This window comes from Trametes versicolor, assembly GCF_000271585.1.
Source record: "Trametes versicolor FP-101664 SS1 unplaced genomic scaffold TRAVEscaffold_10, whole genome shotgun sequence".
Taxonomy (NCBI): domain Eukaryota; kingdom Fungi; phylum Basidiomycota; class Agaricomycetes; order Polyporales; family Polyporaceae; genus Trametes; species Trametes versicolor.
This window is the reverse complement of record NW_007360330.1, coordinates 960,488-975,828: the sequence shown is the minus strand read 5'-3', so window position 1 is coordinate 975,828 and position 15,341 is coordinate 960,488. Positions and strand designations below refer to the sequence as shown.

Below are 15,341 nucleotides of genomic sequence, written 5' to 3'. Positions count from 1 at the left end.
TCGAGTGGGCCATGCACGGCCGTGTGCACGCATGGGGAAGCTGATCAGGGCTCGCATGAGGGCTCAGCGCAAGTGCAAGCAGCTCAAGACGGACATCACCACTCATACGTCCCTCATACGCAATCAAGAGCGTGTCGCAGCCCGCCGGGCCAAGCACGTCGTACAGGAGGCCGCGAAGGCGGAGCGTCTGCGCGCGGAAGTCGCGCAGAAGCAGAACGCGCTCTACAAGCTTCATTCCCGCCTAAGCGACCTCGAAGGTCGAAGGTTCGCGAAGGCCCGCAATGTGAGTCCATACGACCCATTCTCGCACTTCAGCCCGGTCTCGCACGTCTCTCATTTGGTGCTGATCGCTCGTTGCAGGGCGCATCCCCGTCGCAGCCGTCCCTTATCAGTCGCATGGCACGACGCGGTGAACGGTCCTCCAGCAAGACCAACCCCCAGAGCACACCAGATGTCGGGGTCTATGTCTACGGGACATCGACGTCTGCGTCTGCGTCCGGGTCCGGGTCCGGGTCTGGCCCGTCTGCTCCCGCCTCCGCTTCCTCTTCCCGCCCGTCTTCGCCCGCCAACGCGTCCGCCTCCCGCCCGTCTTCCCCTCGCTCGAAAATGACAATAACGCTCATATTTCCGCACATCGATTAGCGATGGTGCAGTTACCGTGTTCCGTCTTGCTCACTGACACCGCATTTGACAGGACGTCATCCAGAGGGTCCGTTGGCGACCGCGCTGGTCAGTCAGTGGTGAGCGCTCGAGCATATGCACACTCCACAACCGTCCTAGCACTCGTAATCAATGCATGTATGTTTGTTCCGGCCATCCGCGGGACCCGGCGTGCCAACCTCTTGCATGTGAATATGAGCCGTAGCATCTAGCGGACCGAGTCTCCGCATAGGCGGCTCCGTCCGGTGATCTCTCCCATCTACTGATCTGCCTCATCCTCTAGGAAGCCCGTCACCGTCCTGCACTTGTGCATGCCAAATCCCCCTATCTTGAGGCCCCGCTTTGCTCTGCTCTCCTGCGACTCCGTAGACGGTGGAGCATCTCAACGTACTTGTTTGGTCCCGAAGTATTAGGTCTCTTCCCGCTCTCCCTTGTCGTGTTCCCTCTTCCCTCAATTGCAACCCATGTCCTCTCCATCTGAGCAAGAACGCCCGGGTCAATCAAGCCATGGTCAAGGTCAAGGTCAAGGTCAAGGTCAAGGTCAAGGTCAAGGTCGTGGTCGCGGTCGTGGTCGTGGTCGAACCAAGGTCAGCGACTCGACGCGCCGACGCCGGAAGCAAGATCATGAATATGAAGAATTGGTCGGGCAGACTTTGCGGACACAGCAGACGATGGCCGAAATGGAGCGTGCAGTCACTGAGCTTACACTAGACCCTCTCTCGAGGAGCTCAACAGCGATTCCCAAGTCTACTCCGTCAAATCATGACAACTCGTCCCCCAGAAGCCATCCGCAGCACCCTCCACACAGCGGCCGGTACCAGAATCCTGAGGAGCCTCCGCAGCGAACCATGGGGTTTTCAGCGGACGACGGGGATCAGCAGCTCTTGGCTTACGACTTGCGCAATCTCCGCGATGTGCACCGGTCCCTCAGAGACATCCGTCTTTCCCTTCCTCTGATCGGTCAATCCCTCGTTTTTATTCGCGATCCACGGATTGAAGGGGAGTACGTCCGGCGGACCTTTCGCGAGCCCATTATCTCTGCCAACTCTGGCGTTCATGCGCTCGATCCCCATGACGATCACAACACCAGAGTCCTCAACTTCGAGGACCAGCTCGTTCATGCGCTCGGCCTTTTGACCACGCCCCCACCTGTGCCAAACGAGGAAGTTCAACAGCTACGACAGAAGATGCTCAATGACGTCACTTGCGATCTCGCAAGCCTTGAGACGTTGAAGGAGGATGAGTGGTATAGGCAGCGGAGTTCCATACCTCCAGTACAGCACCAAGCCCATGAGATCAACACAGGTATGATTGTCACTACTTGGCCTCACTGTATAGTCAATTAACTTCCATTTGCGTTTCTTTTAGATGACTTGTTCATGTCCAGCATCAGCATGTGGTCGTTGAGGGAGGTCGTAATCCACTCTGTTTCTATCGTCGCCCTGGTCATGTATCTGCTGGAAGGTCTATCACGCCGCGCCACGGAAGTTCTCATCGCTGGGCTTCGAGCCATCGTCGCCATCACCCTGAAGTATGCTCGAAATGCAGACACCCTCACTACTCAAGATAATCTCCTCCTTGCCGACATCGCTCGCGATCCTCGTACCGTCATGCGCCGCTACAAGCTGGAACCCGTCTTGGACACCTATGTCTGTTGCCCCGATTGCTTCGCCATCTATTCCCCAAACACCTCACCGAAGACTTGCGTCGACACTGCTCCCGGGAGCACCCCATGCGGCTGCGAGCTATTCCGAACACGACAGATTCGAGGGGGTTTTCACACCTCTTCCAAAAGGGACTATCTCCATCAACCCATGGCTCATTGGCTCGCTCGTCTGGTGCACAGGGAGGGTATAGAGGACTTGCTCCAGATCCCCGACCTCCAGAAGATCCTTTCCAAAAACCCACCAACCGTAGCCGCAGACTTCTGGGATGGAGCCGCCATCCGCTCCTTCCTGGGTCCTGACGGTCGCAAACTCTTCATCGACGCGCCGCAGGACGAGACGAGACTGGTCTTCAGTTTAGCCATGGACGGATTCAACCCCTTCCAGTCAAAGACGGCGAAGCAAAAGGTCACAAGTACTGCGATCTACATGGTCTGCCTTAACCTCCCCCCGCATCTGCGATATCTACCCGAGAACATGTATCTCGTTGGCGTGATACCTGGCCCCACGAAGCCTTCGCTGACCCAGATCAACCACTTCCTCCGCCTTCTCGTCGATGATCTTCTGCAATTCTGGACATCCGGCGTTCGGTTCTCTCGCACTTGGAAATACCGCTTCGGACGCCTTTTCCGAGCCGCGCTCATCCCTCTCGTTTGCGACATTCTTGCGGCACGCCAGACCATCGGACTGGGATCTCACTCCTCCACCTTCTTCTGCAGTTTCTGCTATCTGCGGCTCGACGAGATCGAGAACTTCGACCCGTTGACATGGCCTCCGCGGGAGATTCACGAGCACAGGGCTCGCGCTGAAGCATGGCGTAACGCGCCTACGGCCCTGGAGCAAGAGGACCTCTTCGAGTGTCATGGAATTCGATGGTCGGAGCTGCTCCGCCTTCCTTACTGGGATCCTATCCATTTCACCGTGGTCGATTCGATGCACAACCTATATCTCGGTCTTCTCCAGACACATTGTCGCGACATCTGGGGCATCAGCGTGGACCTGGATGACGGCGACGCTACTGCTCATCCAACGAAGAAACCACCCCAGTTTCCATCTTCTGCTGACTGGCAGAAGGGCCTCCACGCGCTTCACCACGGAACTTTGGCAGAACTCATGAAGTGCAAGAAGGCGGTGCTATGGCATTTGTGCGATCAGCGTGAGCTGAGACGTGCTGGTGCGATCAAACAGCTGGCAAAAGAGCTAGACAAATGGGTATGTCGGAAATGTCTTGCGACAACGAGTGTATGTGTTGACGTCGTACGGTTATCAGAGGAAAAGGCAAGGTCTTCCGCAGCGCCAACCTGCTCCCGCGCATCTGCCATCACAAGATCGCGCACCGTCCGTGCCTGGTGCGCAACAAGGCGACACGGCACCAGGAAAGAACGAGCTGCTACAAGTATTAATCGAGAAAGCCAAAGCAAGTTTGGGCAATGCGAAGAAGCCGTCTACGCTCAAAAATTATAAGAAGGCCGTTCTCAGCGGACTCTGTGAGCAGCTCGGTCTAGGGTTCCCAGACAAACCCTCGCAAGCGGACCTTATCGATGTACTCTGGAAATCTCGAGGTGCCGTGAGTATATATTTCGCCCTTATGTAGTACGCCCTTTATCTTACAACGGTTACGCATAGATGCCCTCATCAAGTGGAATGCCCGCGTCTGTACCTCCCGGGCACTCTACAACGGTAAGATGGTATATACTACATAAGAAAATTGTTGACAACGATGTATATATTTTAGACCGACGTTCCAGACGTCCAGGCCAACGGGCCACTCGACGCAGGGAACCGATCCACACATGCTCTCGGCCAGCAGGCGCTCGAAGCCTTCCGTTCGGTCAGGAGTAACATGGAACTCCCAAGCTGGGTCAGCCCTGCTCCCAACGGATTTGGTACGACGCAGCAAGGAAAACTGAGCGCAGCGCAGTGGCACACAACTTGTACGGTGGTACTGCCCGTGGCCCTAACAGCACTTTGGAGCCCGCAGGGAGGTAGGAAATTGGAGATGCTTCGCAACTTCATGGACCTCGTCTCCGCAGTTGTCATCGCAAGCCTCTTGGAGATAACGCCAGAGCACATACGCTTATATGAGGAGTACATGCGACATTACTTGGTGGTCATGAAACGGCTCTACAAGGAGGCGACGATCAAGCCGAATCATCACTATGCGCTGCATCTCCCCGACTTCATGCGCTTGTTTGCGCCGGTGCATTCATGGAGGTCGTTTGCTTTCGAAAGGTATAACTACATGCTCCAGAGCATCAACACCAATCTCACATTCGGTACTGAGCATTTCCCCCTCCCGGCGACAACCTCACTCACCATTGATCTCGCAGGGGAGCTTGAGGCTACATTCATGAAAACGAGCTGCAGAGCTTCCAACCTTCGTCCCCTTCTCCAGGACAGTCAGCTCCGCCCCTTTCTTCAAGAGTTCCTCCAGGCGCTAGACCGGAAGTCAGGTGAAGACAAACGTGGCCTCAGACTGGACGCCATACTACGCGGTGGCGTGCAATCGAGCGCTGCTGTGTTGCCGCCGCCGGACCCAACCCTGCGTCTCAGCCGCCTGGACGATGCGACATATATCGCGCTACTCATGAAACTCAACGCCGAATCAGTCTCTACGCCTTACGTCAACAGTGCGCACAATCCTCCACCCTCGGGCAGTCTGCGGCTCCCTCACTCGGCTCAGCTCTACCTAAAGACCTTCATTCGTGGAATATTCTACCACGTCGCCCATTCCTCCTCTCGAGACAGCAACATCCTCTTCACTCTACCGACCTTCGCATCGCCCTGCGTCGGCTGCATAGTCAACATATTCTCCCATTCCAGACCGACATCCGACGGCACACGTACGGAGCTCTTCCTCCTGGTCCGCAGATATCGCGAGCTCACGCCGGAAGACGCTGTCCACGACCTCTTCCGCCAATTTCCAGTCGCTGGTGGTAGATTAGTCTATGATGCTGAAGAAGACAGATGTCTTATCCGACCTTGCGACGTCGTCTGTCACGTCGCCCACACAAAGGTCGAAGTCGCCGACATCGCGAGCGCATGTAGACATATCCTACCACTGGATAGGGTGAGTCTCATACGGCGCCCCTATATCCCACGCTGACATTGAGCACCAGATGCTCCGCTTCGTGGACACAGGAGATATTGATACGGGTGATACTAATGAGGAGTACAGAGATGACGTGTAGTACGATACCGGTAGAGTACGTCAGAGACCGCGAGCGATGCCATGCGTCTTGCATTCCGTCATGCCGACTAATCTCGCAAAACGCGTTAGCGATACGCACTGTAGGCAGAAGACGCATTACTGACCTCAGGATGCGTCCGGTGCTTGCTTCTCGTCTTTGCGTTTGCGGCTCCTGTAAGTACTGAACGTATGCCTAGTGACCCAGCTCGGCTCCGCCTTTTCACGAAACCAAAGGACGCGGTCGTGTAGTAGAGGATGCGTGTCACCCTCCGTAGCAGCCTGCCACCCATCTCGCCAAAGCCAGCTTTGGACGTTCCCGGTCACGGTGTGAGTATGGAGAAACAGGTCTCCCAACGCTCCCACCACATCGAGAGGGTGTGTTATCGCATACGGTGCCCATGTGTGCTGCCAACGCGTGTAACCGTCTTGTGTTCCTGCACGAAAAGGCCGCTGGTCCCTGATAGGAATCAAAGCAGTCGGTGACCGTGGCGGGGAAACACCCGAAGTAGACGAATTTTCTGGTGGTGGCGAGGACGCGATCAATGCGGGTACCGACGAAGTTACAAGATCCTGCGAAGCGGGCTCGCCGGATGGACCCCCAAAAGCTCGCTCAGTGCTGTAATATGTGCCGGATGACGAGCAGCGCGCAAGATTGGTATCGTCAGTCGTGGTGCGGGTGGAGGCGCATGCGGGAGGTTGAGCTGACATCGAATCAGCGGTTTCTCCCTCATTGTCGGCACAGCCGACGGGACGCCGTGGGGAGCGACTGTGGCTCTCAAGCTGCGCGCCGGTGCTAGCCTGTCCTATACCAGCGATGGTGGGAGAAGCAGGAACTGTCCCCGTGTGCATAGACAAGGGTAATGTGGCACCCAATGTCTGCGTCTCGTTTGATGACATCGCCTCGTCCGTGGACGCGAGGTTGTGATCACGCCTGACGTTCGAGACTTCCACGGAGGGCGGGACCGTCTCGATGACGAAGCGGAGGGGCCGTGGGGATGTCCGCGTCCGATGGGTCCGATTCGTGAAGGGGGTGAGAGAGGGTGACGGATGCGTAGGAGTAAAGGGCAAGGTAGAACCGCTCGGAAGCAAAGTGGAGCTTGGAGTATTCGGGCGGAGGGGAATGGAGGGTATGGGTATGGGTATGGATAGGGGCTGGGGCTGGGGTAGGGGTAGGGGCTGGAGTAGGGGTAGGGGCTGGGGTAGGGGTAGGGGCTGGGGTAGGGCATCGATCGGCCCAATCGTCTCTTGCGATGAACGGAGCAAGGGCGCGTCTTCAGGACGGTTGAACCATGCAGTAGATTCTGCCGCATGCGAGAATGAGCTGCGACCAGGTATAGGGGGATGCGATTCTGGGGGAAGACCCGAGTGTTGCAAAGCGGAAGAAGATGTCGGGACGGATGACAATGGAGCGGCTTCCTGCACAGGTTCGGGAGAAATCGCCGCGTCCGCAGGGAGGGGAGGTGAATCAAGCTGCGACTCGGCGGACACGCCATGCCCGTCGCAGTCGTGATGCTCTTCATCCATGATCCAATGTGACGCGCGGCGGCCTTCATTACTCGGCGGGAACGAGTCGGAAGACCAGGGAAGACCAGGCCACGAAGCCTTGACCAGCATCCCTACAGCTGGCGAGGGCGAGCGGGCAAGTATCTCTGTGGGCGAGGGGGATCGAAGGGGGTGCTGTATACACTCGATGATGCAGTCCACGTCGTTGCAGGTGCCAGGATGAAGGAAAAGATGAGGTCATATGAATAAGATACATCACTCAGATGGACGTACCGTTAATGAAATTACTCCAGGATCCCGGCGAGCTGGTGTTTGGAAGGCCGCGACTCTCTCACTCCGAACGATGGAAGCGTCTCCCGTTTCATCGATGGGCTCGGAAGTATCGTTGCCTGTCTTGTGTGCATCGGCGCCGTCCGCAGGGCTGCCCATATCTCTAATACCATGCGTTGGAAGTCAGAGCATGAACGAGTGTGACAAGGAGGTGCCTTACCTTGCGGGTGACCCTGTGCTCGTATGCGTGCCCTTCGACTGAGCCACCTCGCTTCGAAGCCTGATTGAGAACCGCCTCCGATTGAGATGACGTTTCTGCCCGGACGATATGGAAGTTAAGTAGCCACTACCACCAGCACGGACAACCAGGCGCACCTTCCATTGCCTCCGGAAGTCATCATCGGACGGACTTGCCAAGTTCACGCTAATGGCACGATTGCGGCGAGCCATGAGGAGCGAAATACCTTGTAGGGATGGTCTCGATAAGTCTTCGGGGTGGGAGGAGTTGGGGGTGAACAAGACAGCTCTTCCTTCAATCCAGTCCATGATGCGCCATATAAATAAGTGGGCGTAGCGAAAGACACATTTGACTGAGCAGGAGTAGAAGAGACTTCCAAAGCAAATGCGCCGGGTCAAGGAGGCCAAACGCCAATATGTCCCCCATGCGCCACCGGCCCGGCCGGGAAGAGCCGGCCCATGAACGAGCAACCAAAGGGGTGGACAACTCCAACTGTTTCAATTTCGATCAGCCGGGACCTGAGGCTGTATGTACATTCCATTGATCGTTGAATGGGAAACTATTGTCCTACTGCAGAGTATACCGAGTAAATCACGTCCATGACAAACTGCTCTAGGCCGGGAAACATCCAGACCAGCGCGCGAACGACGAACAAGATGACCTCGACAACGATGGATCGAGGTCGTGCCGGAATGCCAACCTCGCCAGCTGGGTCCTGTATCATAATCATAAGCTGAATATTTCAAATAAGACATTACGACATACCCTATCACCTAATCCGCGCACCAGTGGATACGACAGATGCGCTGAGATTGATATTGAGACCTCAACAGTGATGGTTTGTATGAGACGTACTCACCGGCGTCATATGCAAGGAACATTATAATGAGGGAGCCCACGACAAAGGCATATCTTGGAGCACATGTTGATCTAGACCTTGCCGTAGAGTGCACTGTGCGATCGACAAGAGTACCATATATCGCATTAGGATTGCCGGGAGCCACCGCAGACACACTAGACTCGGGGTCGGCACATTCAAAATCGTCTTCTGGATCTCGGAGATCTTCAGAGGTTGCCCTGAGCGGCGAGAATTCCATCTGGCTGGAGGCTACTGTTGTCGCAGTTTGTACATCTTCAGAGGTTGCCCCGGAAGACGGAGACTCGATCCGACTGAAAGCTATGTTGGCCATCATAAGTGCACTTGATCGTCTAGAGAGATCATGTGCGCACCTGGATTCTTGGCCCATATCCTGATCTTCGTCTCTTTGCCACGTTCTGAGGTTCCCGTCGCGATGTACGACACATTACCATCGACCACGATATAAGCCTGTGCAACGCAGATTATAAGTAAGACGTGATATGGAATGTAGCGGGGAATCTTACGACCGCTTGCACAATCTCCTCGCCTGAGCAAATATTAGTGGTAGTGTTGACGGGGTTACCTAAGACCAACAAACCTGGATGATGTAAAACTTGAATAAGGGACGCGTCGTCCTCGTCGACAATGCTAACGTCTCCACATGCGCTGCCAAATAGAAGCGCGTCGCCGTCGTGAATGAAGCAGACTGGTAGAGGGATATTCTCGCCGAGTCGGACGCTATATTGCTGCACTCTTCTCTGGTGATCAATCCTGTAGCGGTCGAAGCCATCAACTAGATTGCAAACCACTATGGACCTGTGGTCGGGCGACAACGCTGATCGTCCACTAACCCGAGATTAGCCGCACCATCGTTTGACAAATGAATATTGACTCACATACGCGTTTCCGCGGGTATGCGCCACTTGATGGTGCATGTTTCGACGTCCCAGCAGCTGCGACCTGGTCGGAAGTGCGCCTCGGAAAAATCGGAGAAGTGCTCACATCATCCCGGCGTAGACGTACGATCCAATGAGTGCCCGCCCGTTTTCGATGAAATGTAGAGAGCACGGCGAGAGCTCGCGATCAATCTCGTCGTGGACCGGAGCAGGCAGGCCTCGAACACCGAAGGTAACTGAGAATTTGGTGAGCTGCAAATCGCCACATACCGCCATATAAAATGCTCACCATCAGACATCCGGATGAGTAGCGCGACATCATTACCGATAGCAGCGGCTAGTGTGTCGCCTGCGAGATCATATTCGAGGGCTTCAACCGGGCCTGCCAGGTCCGTATCAAGTCGTACTCCCATGAGAACGTCCTGCGAGAGACAGGTATCATAAGCATTGTGGACCATAGTTTCGACGACTAGAGAGAGGCGACCTTCTTGAGACGGTACATCAATATAGTGCCGTTGCCATATCCGACAAAGAGAGTGGACGCCTCCGTCGGATGCCAACAGAGAGCCGTAATGGGGACATGCGAGTGGATGGTGGCTTCCTCCATGAACTCATCTTCCCGATTAAGTATAGTGAGACTACCGTCGTCGCCACCGGCCGCAAGCCACTGTCCCGCGGGGCTGAACTGTAAGCAGTTAATTGAGTCTTTGAATATTCCGATGGTGCGGAGAGGCAGGTAGTCAGTAGAAGTCTCGTGATTCTGCATCGAATGCCAATAATCGAGCGTGAAGAGCAGCTTTCCAGAATAAAGCGGAGGAGGTAGTACCAGCTAGTAGGCAGTACTAGTGTAGTAGTAGTAGTATGCGGCAGACGCGCCACTGGCCTCAACTTGACACTGGTCACTACATGTAATTTGAGTCTCCGGCTATCTCCGATGTCAAGCGCCCGTGGGCGATCCTATATATTATCGCCATATCATTACGCTTCAAGCTTTTGAAGGCTCGTTCACTGGTTCAGCGTTCACCAGCGACCCACTCTCTACGTTCATCCTTGCGAACCTGCTTGGCGACTCGACACTTACAACGAGCGTTGCCTCCGACGCGAGTATCGCCAGCCCCTTTGCTATAAGCCATGGGGAGACTCATTCCATTCGATGATTACCTCTCCCACCATAGCGGCTACAGCTTAAGCAGCGTTCATAGGAACCAAAACCCTGCGCTAAGACTTCCTCCAGCTCAGGGTACGTAAGCAGTCGACCAGGATCCGGTGAGTCCTTCAGAGAGCACCATAATCACGGGCTCATCAACCTCTCGGCGGCGCACACCTGTCCACCATAAGGTGACCATAGCCTGATTTGCGGCGTACTACGAAAACCTTTTCCTTTCCACCCGCATGTCTCCTCTGCGTTGCCCTTGTGGGGATACCCTCAACGCGTCGAGATCGACTCAGGCATTGCCCGGAAGGTACAGCATTACGATCTATGCCCCATGCCTAAATTGCGCTTTGCAAAGCTTCCGCGAAGTCCCCTTACCCAGGTCACAGCCATCAGAGTCATGAAATCTCGCACACGTCATCGCGTAGTAGCTCTGAAGACATCCAATGAATTCGTTCTCACTATCAAACGACTACACCACGCATCCTCATGACATTCGTACAGCGGCATCAATTCCTGACATCCAACATCGAAGGTTAGCAGTCTGCTGCACTCCTGGTTTCACTGACGCAGTGAGCTGATCTCTCGTAACGCATCCTTCTCTTGCGGCGCTTTGTCTCATAGAACGTCCTATTTGGGGACACGTTACCTTTGGCGACTCCGTCTCTTTGGTGGCCTCCGTCTCTTTGGTGGCTTGGCCTCGTCTCTAGTCGCCGCGGCCCTGTTTGCTCGTGGTGGTATGCATTTCGCAAGTAGCGACACATCCGCTCTCGTCGCGTCGTCGCGCATGCGACCTCTTTCTCTGGTGGCGCGTTTTGGCCTCGGCGGTGGTGTTGTCAGTAGATGTGCCTGGTTAAGGCGGATATATTAAGTTAGCACGGAGGGTGCATGTCATCGGCGCGGGAGTGTTCTGGTAGTGATGTCGCGGTTCGGGATCTTGAGTATTTGCGCGCGAAGCTTCTCGCCTTCCCATATCAATCCGAAGGTGGTGACATCCGTGTTCACGTCAGCGCTCTGCATCGTTGATTCATCTATTATAATCAGCTTTCTGTGAAGGGCAAACATCTTGGCGGGAAAACGGCGTTAACCAAGACCCTGATCAGCGACTGTCCAAAGAGAGGATGACGATATGGTTTGTATCCGCATCCGCATTCAAAACTTCCAAACTAGATTGAAGTTATAACTTCCTCGCGAAGTGGTCAAAGACTAAAAGGAAACAGGACTATCAGCAATCAAGAGTGTATGCACATTAACATCCCTCATTTTGTAAAGCGTTTGTAGGCATACCTACCGCAAAGGCCTTGGGCCGCGGATGACAGTATATATCCTCCTGTTTCACGCAGACATACGCAGATACAACCTCTGTTAATCATGGCAGGCGCCACTAACGAACCGACTCAAGAACACATCCAGAAGTTAAACGAGGAGGTTCACAGGATCTGTGATGAGGGAAATTGGGAGCTATTATCGTAAGCATCAATTGCAGACCAAGGGATCGCGCACTGATAATACAGGACAGCTACTTCGCGAGCTTGGACAGCGGTGAAGACGAGAGATCCTGGCGTAAGACTGTGCTGGCTATTGTCAAGAAGAATGGATCCGACATACGTAGGCGCGCTCTAGTTGAGATTCGACGTGAAACAAGGACAATCAGGGAGGAAGGGGAATTGGCGACATTAGGCCATGACGTCCGGCGTGCTAGGAAGTCGAATCGCTACCTCTCCGAAGAGTTCCAGGAGGTAAGCCGCCTCGCTCAGCAGCTAGTCAATTATCAAAACTTATAACAAACAGGCACGCGAGTACTATGAGCATAGGGGAACGCAGCTGCCACCCGACATTCACTCCGCCTGCGCGGAACGTATCGCCTTCATCGAAAGTCTTATGTCCACGGTCAAGCAACAAGCGCGGCGCCTGCGAAAGAGCTTTCAGCAAAGTGTGGACGAGATTTTGGACATAGCATTGGACGAGGTACGTGGAACATATACGCACCCTGGCACACTCCAACATCGCATCCGATGCAGGACCGATTGGAGGAAGTCTTGGCGCCCCTCAAGACTCAAGAGCGCAACCGCCTCCACAAGCTCGCAATCACCCCTCTGATAGAGCGTCTGCGAAGTGTTCGCTTGAAGCGGACTCGCATGCAGCGTAAGGCTTCCAGGGTGACGGCATCCCTGAATGGGGCGACGTCAGCAGAGCGCACTTGTGCTTTGGTGGAGCTGCGAGCATTGTACAAGAGCGCCCTAGTCGAGGGCTGGGAGCAGGATGATGCCCTCGGAGATATAGAGGTGAGTGTCATTCTAGTGATTTGTAGCAACCGGCTCTCATAAAGAGATAGCTTTTACTCATCAAGAGCGAGGGGGGTCCGGTCTTGATGCGCAAGTCGAACGGCGACACTGTGAACGCGGTGCAGTTTTTGGAGGGTCTGGATGCTGCTGCCGGTATCCAATCTCGCTTGGAAGATTTGGAGGAGGTATGAACAATCTACTCAGCATATCATCAGCAGGAATGATATATTGACTTGGAAAATGGCAGGAACAAATCATGGTCAAAGCATGCGTTCGGGCTTTAATGATGCTGATGCACAAGGCAGAGGGCGAATCAGAGCTGTAGACACTCGTTGTGTTACGTTCTGGAGTGTATGCGTGTGTATATACGCTCGCGGGTAGATTGAATGAGCTTGGTATGCGGACAGGCTGCTGACTGCCTGCAGGAAGCGCTCGTCTTGCAACAGGATACCGCCGGCGAAGGTCTTGATGTGCGATATCAGACCATGACGCTGACGCTATCATACCACTCACTATTGAAGAAGCGGGAGTTCAAGGTCGAGCGAGCCTGAGGTCGGAATGAGCGGATAGTACTGGGTACGTATACATGCCATACTATGCCACGTACCTGCTTCAGCACCATCATCACGAACGCTCCCAGGACCGAGAGCGGCTCACCTTCTTGCAATGGTCAGTGGGCCATCGCCCCTTGCGCAGTTCACGGAGAATCGCTGGGAAATCCTGCTCAGTGCATCGCTGCCAGCGCTGCTCGCCCACTCACTTCCGGCTGAGAGCCCGCTGTACGCGCGCGTACGAGTTCTTCGACACCATCTCCATTTGTACGTCTGGCGCGGCCTCGGCCAGCGGATGTACTGTAACGGGCGACAGTGCGGTGTCGATGTCCGCTAACAATAGGAGCATCGCTGCGCACCCGGTGCTCCTCCACCCACAGAACTCTCGCTTCCGCCTTCTCTACGGTGTGCTCGTCCACGAGCAACACGATATCGCGGTCCTCGTCGCACACAGCACTGAAAAAGCGCGCCAGGTCGTAGGTACGGGTCCGATGTTGAGTTTGTTGAGCAGGCCGAGCTTGAGGCTGCCTGGGCATGGCTCAAGGGCGACGGTGCGCCACCGAACACGGGGGGGAATGTTGATATGATGTATTAGCCCCCGTTGGAGCCAAGTCCACCAAGCCTTCCGCACGGAGTCGAAGTGCGTTCACGGGCGGGGACCTGCCGCGCGGGACCGTCTTGGTCGTGGACAGCTGCGACGACGCGGAGACGTGCGCGGAGCCGAGCGTGTGTATTCGGGGTACGTGTAGGAGTGGCGGTGCAAGACTGCTACGGAGCGGAGGCTGTCGTTGTGGAGCTTCTGCAGATCCGCACTACTTCAATGTCTTAAGTGGTCAGACACGAGAACGCGAGGTACAGAGCATAGCATACTGGGATCTTAGCTCACCTGGGTTGTGTTTGACTCTGACTGCCTCGTTTGAGAACCCTGCACAACCTCTCCAGGACCCTCTGCATCGCTCCGTCATCCCGCCCGGCAGCCCAGTAGCCCATCTTCACCTACTCGCTCTTATCGAGATACATTGCGTGCTTATCCATGTTAGATCGGGGGTGTACGCCCGAAAGTGAGTTGCTCATCAATCTCGAGCACAGTATAGCAGAGCGGTGGCAGTCTGAAGCCGTTAGGGTGAGACGATGGAAGACAGAAGACGCTGACAGCAAACGAGAAAGGCACGTAACGGTCTATCCCGAAGTGTCGACCAGATGGCAGAGCAGAACGGTCCACCGATTGAAAACGGTGGAGACCCACCCAATGAGAGAGTTCCTGCAAAAGAGGTTAGCGTACTCAAAAGAGAAAGGTCGTGAGGGCGTGCCTACTTGAGATGAAGGACGTTACTTCTAGTCAAGTAACATGCACTCACCCAGAACGAACTGACGGGGCGGGGACGGCTGGCTGACGGGGCGAAGATGCGCCGGGGGTGTCCGGCGAGGAGCATCGCAGGAACTCGTTGAAGAGGAGGAGACGAGGAGGCAAGGACGAGGCGGCATTAAATTGAGGCCCGGCGGGCGGTACAGAGATACAGTTGCTAGACTCTAAACCAAGATACGAAGAAGACGGCAGGAGGCGACGTGGTCAATCGAAGCCGATGGCGGTGGGTAGCGGAGGGACCCTTCGTTTCCCGCGATATTGTGCATGATGAGCGACATATTGAAGGATGAACCTGCGGCGCATCAAGTTAGCGGGACGTCGTCGGGACGGCGTTGAACACATGGACTGGGGTACTCACTTGCGAACAGCTCGTTTGGCCGCCTCGGAAGGCCCATGCCCGCCCATGTCGAGAACGAGGTAACGCGCGCCGGAGCGCATGACGACGATCTCGGCGCAGACCGATGCGTGGGGCACAAGACGAGATATGGCTGCGTTCGGGGGCAGGTCGGGCCTCTCCTGGAAGGCGACGAGAAAGTCGATTTGGGTGTGCCGGCCGCCGCCGTCGACGCGGACGCGGCACTCGTGGATGGGATACATAGTTCCGAGGATGGTTTCGAACAAAGGGAAACGTTTGGAGAGCGAGTTTTCGACCGGGGGAAGATCGTGAGGACCTCGGTCTGCACGGGCTCCACGGATGAGGAGGCAA

At 55.3% G+C, this 15,341-nt stretch overlaps 6 protein-coding genes across 6 annotated transcripts; 3 read left to right on the top strand and 3 right to left on the bottom strand.

Moving 5' to 3' along the window:
- Positions 1 to 55: 55 nt before the first annotated feature.
- TRAVEDRAFT_51038 (uncharacterized protein) lies at positions 56 to 642 on the top strand (the record flags this gene model as incomplete). Its single annotated transcript, XM_008043778.1, has 2 exons — positions 56 to 283; positions 361 to 642. The coding sequence occupies 2 exons, from the start codon at positions 56 to 58 to the stop codon at positions 640 to 642; spliced, it is 510 nt and encodes a 169-aa protein (XP_008041969.1).
- Positions 643 to 2,801: 2,159 nt separating this feature from the next.
- On the top strand, positions 2,802 to 5,430 carry TRAVEDRAFT_131093 (uncharacterized protein; the record flags this gene model as incomplete). Its single annotated transcript, XM_008044050.1, has 5 exons — positions 2,802 to 3,549; positions 3,653 to 3,891; positions 3,951 to 4,004; positions 4,060 to 4,600; positions 4,655 to 5,430. 5 exons carry the CDS (start codon positions 2,802 to 2,804, stop codon positions 5,428 to 5,430), a joined length of 2,358 nt encoding a protein of 785 aa, XP_008042241.1.
- Positions 5,431 to 6,074: 644 nt separating this feature from the next.
- On the bottom strand, positions 6,075 to 7,128 carry TRAVEDRAFT_51036 (uncharacterized protein; the record flags this gene model as incomplete). Its single annotated transcript, XM_008043777.1, has 2 exons — positions 6,075 to 6,215; positions 6,262 to 7,128. The coding sequence occupies 2 exons, from the start codon at positions 7,126 to 7,128 to the stop codon at positions 6,075 to 6,077; spliced, it is 1,008 nt and encodes a 335-aa protein (XP_008041968.1).
- A 1,586-nt stretch (positions 7,129 to 8,714) lies between these two features.
- On the bottom strand, positions 8,715 to 9,556 carry TRAVEDRAFT_131739 (uncharacterized protein; the record flags this gene model as incomplete). Its single annotated transcript, XM_008044049.1, has 4 exons — positions 8,715 to 8,852; positions 8,960 to 9,230; positions 9,281 to 9,337; positions 9,387 to 9,556. 4 exons carry the CDS (start codon positions 9,554 to 9,556, stop codon positions 8,715 to 8,717), a joined length of 636 nt encoding a protein of 211 aa, XP_008042240.1.
- A 2,248-nt stretch (positions 9,557 to 11,804) lies between these two features.
- On the top strand, positions 11,805 to 13,043 carry TRAVEDRAFT_51034 (uncharacterized protein; the record flags this gene model as incomplete). The annotated part of the gene is made up of 6 exons (XM_008043776.1): positions 11,805 to 11,902; positions 11,953 to 12,172; positions 12,225 to 12,401; positions 12,455 to 12,718; positions 12,769 to 12,903; positions 12,966 to 13,043. The coding sequence occupies 6 exons, from the start codon at positions 11,805 to 11,807 to the stop codon at positions 13,041 to 13,043; spliced, it is 972 nt and encodes a 323-aa protein (XP_008041967.1).
- Positions 13,044 to 14,839: 1,796 nt separating this feature from the next.
- On the bottom strand, positions 14,840 to 15,232 carry TRAVEDRAFT_51033 (uncharacterized protein; the record flags this gene model as incomplete). The annotated part of the gene is made up of 2 exons (XM_008043775.1): positions 14,840 to 14,927; positions 14,994 to 15,232. 2 exons carry the CDS (start codon positions 15,230 to 15,232, stop codon positions 14,840 to 14,842), a joined length of 327 nt encoding a protein of 108 aa, XP_008041966.1.
- Between the last annotated feature and the right edge of the window lie 109 nt (positions 15,233 to 15,341).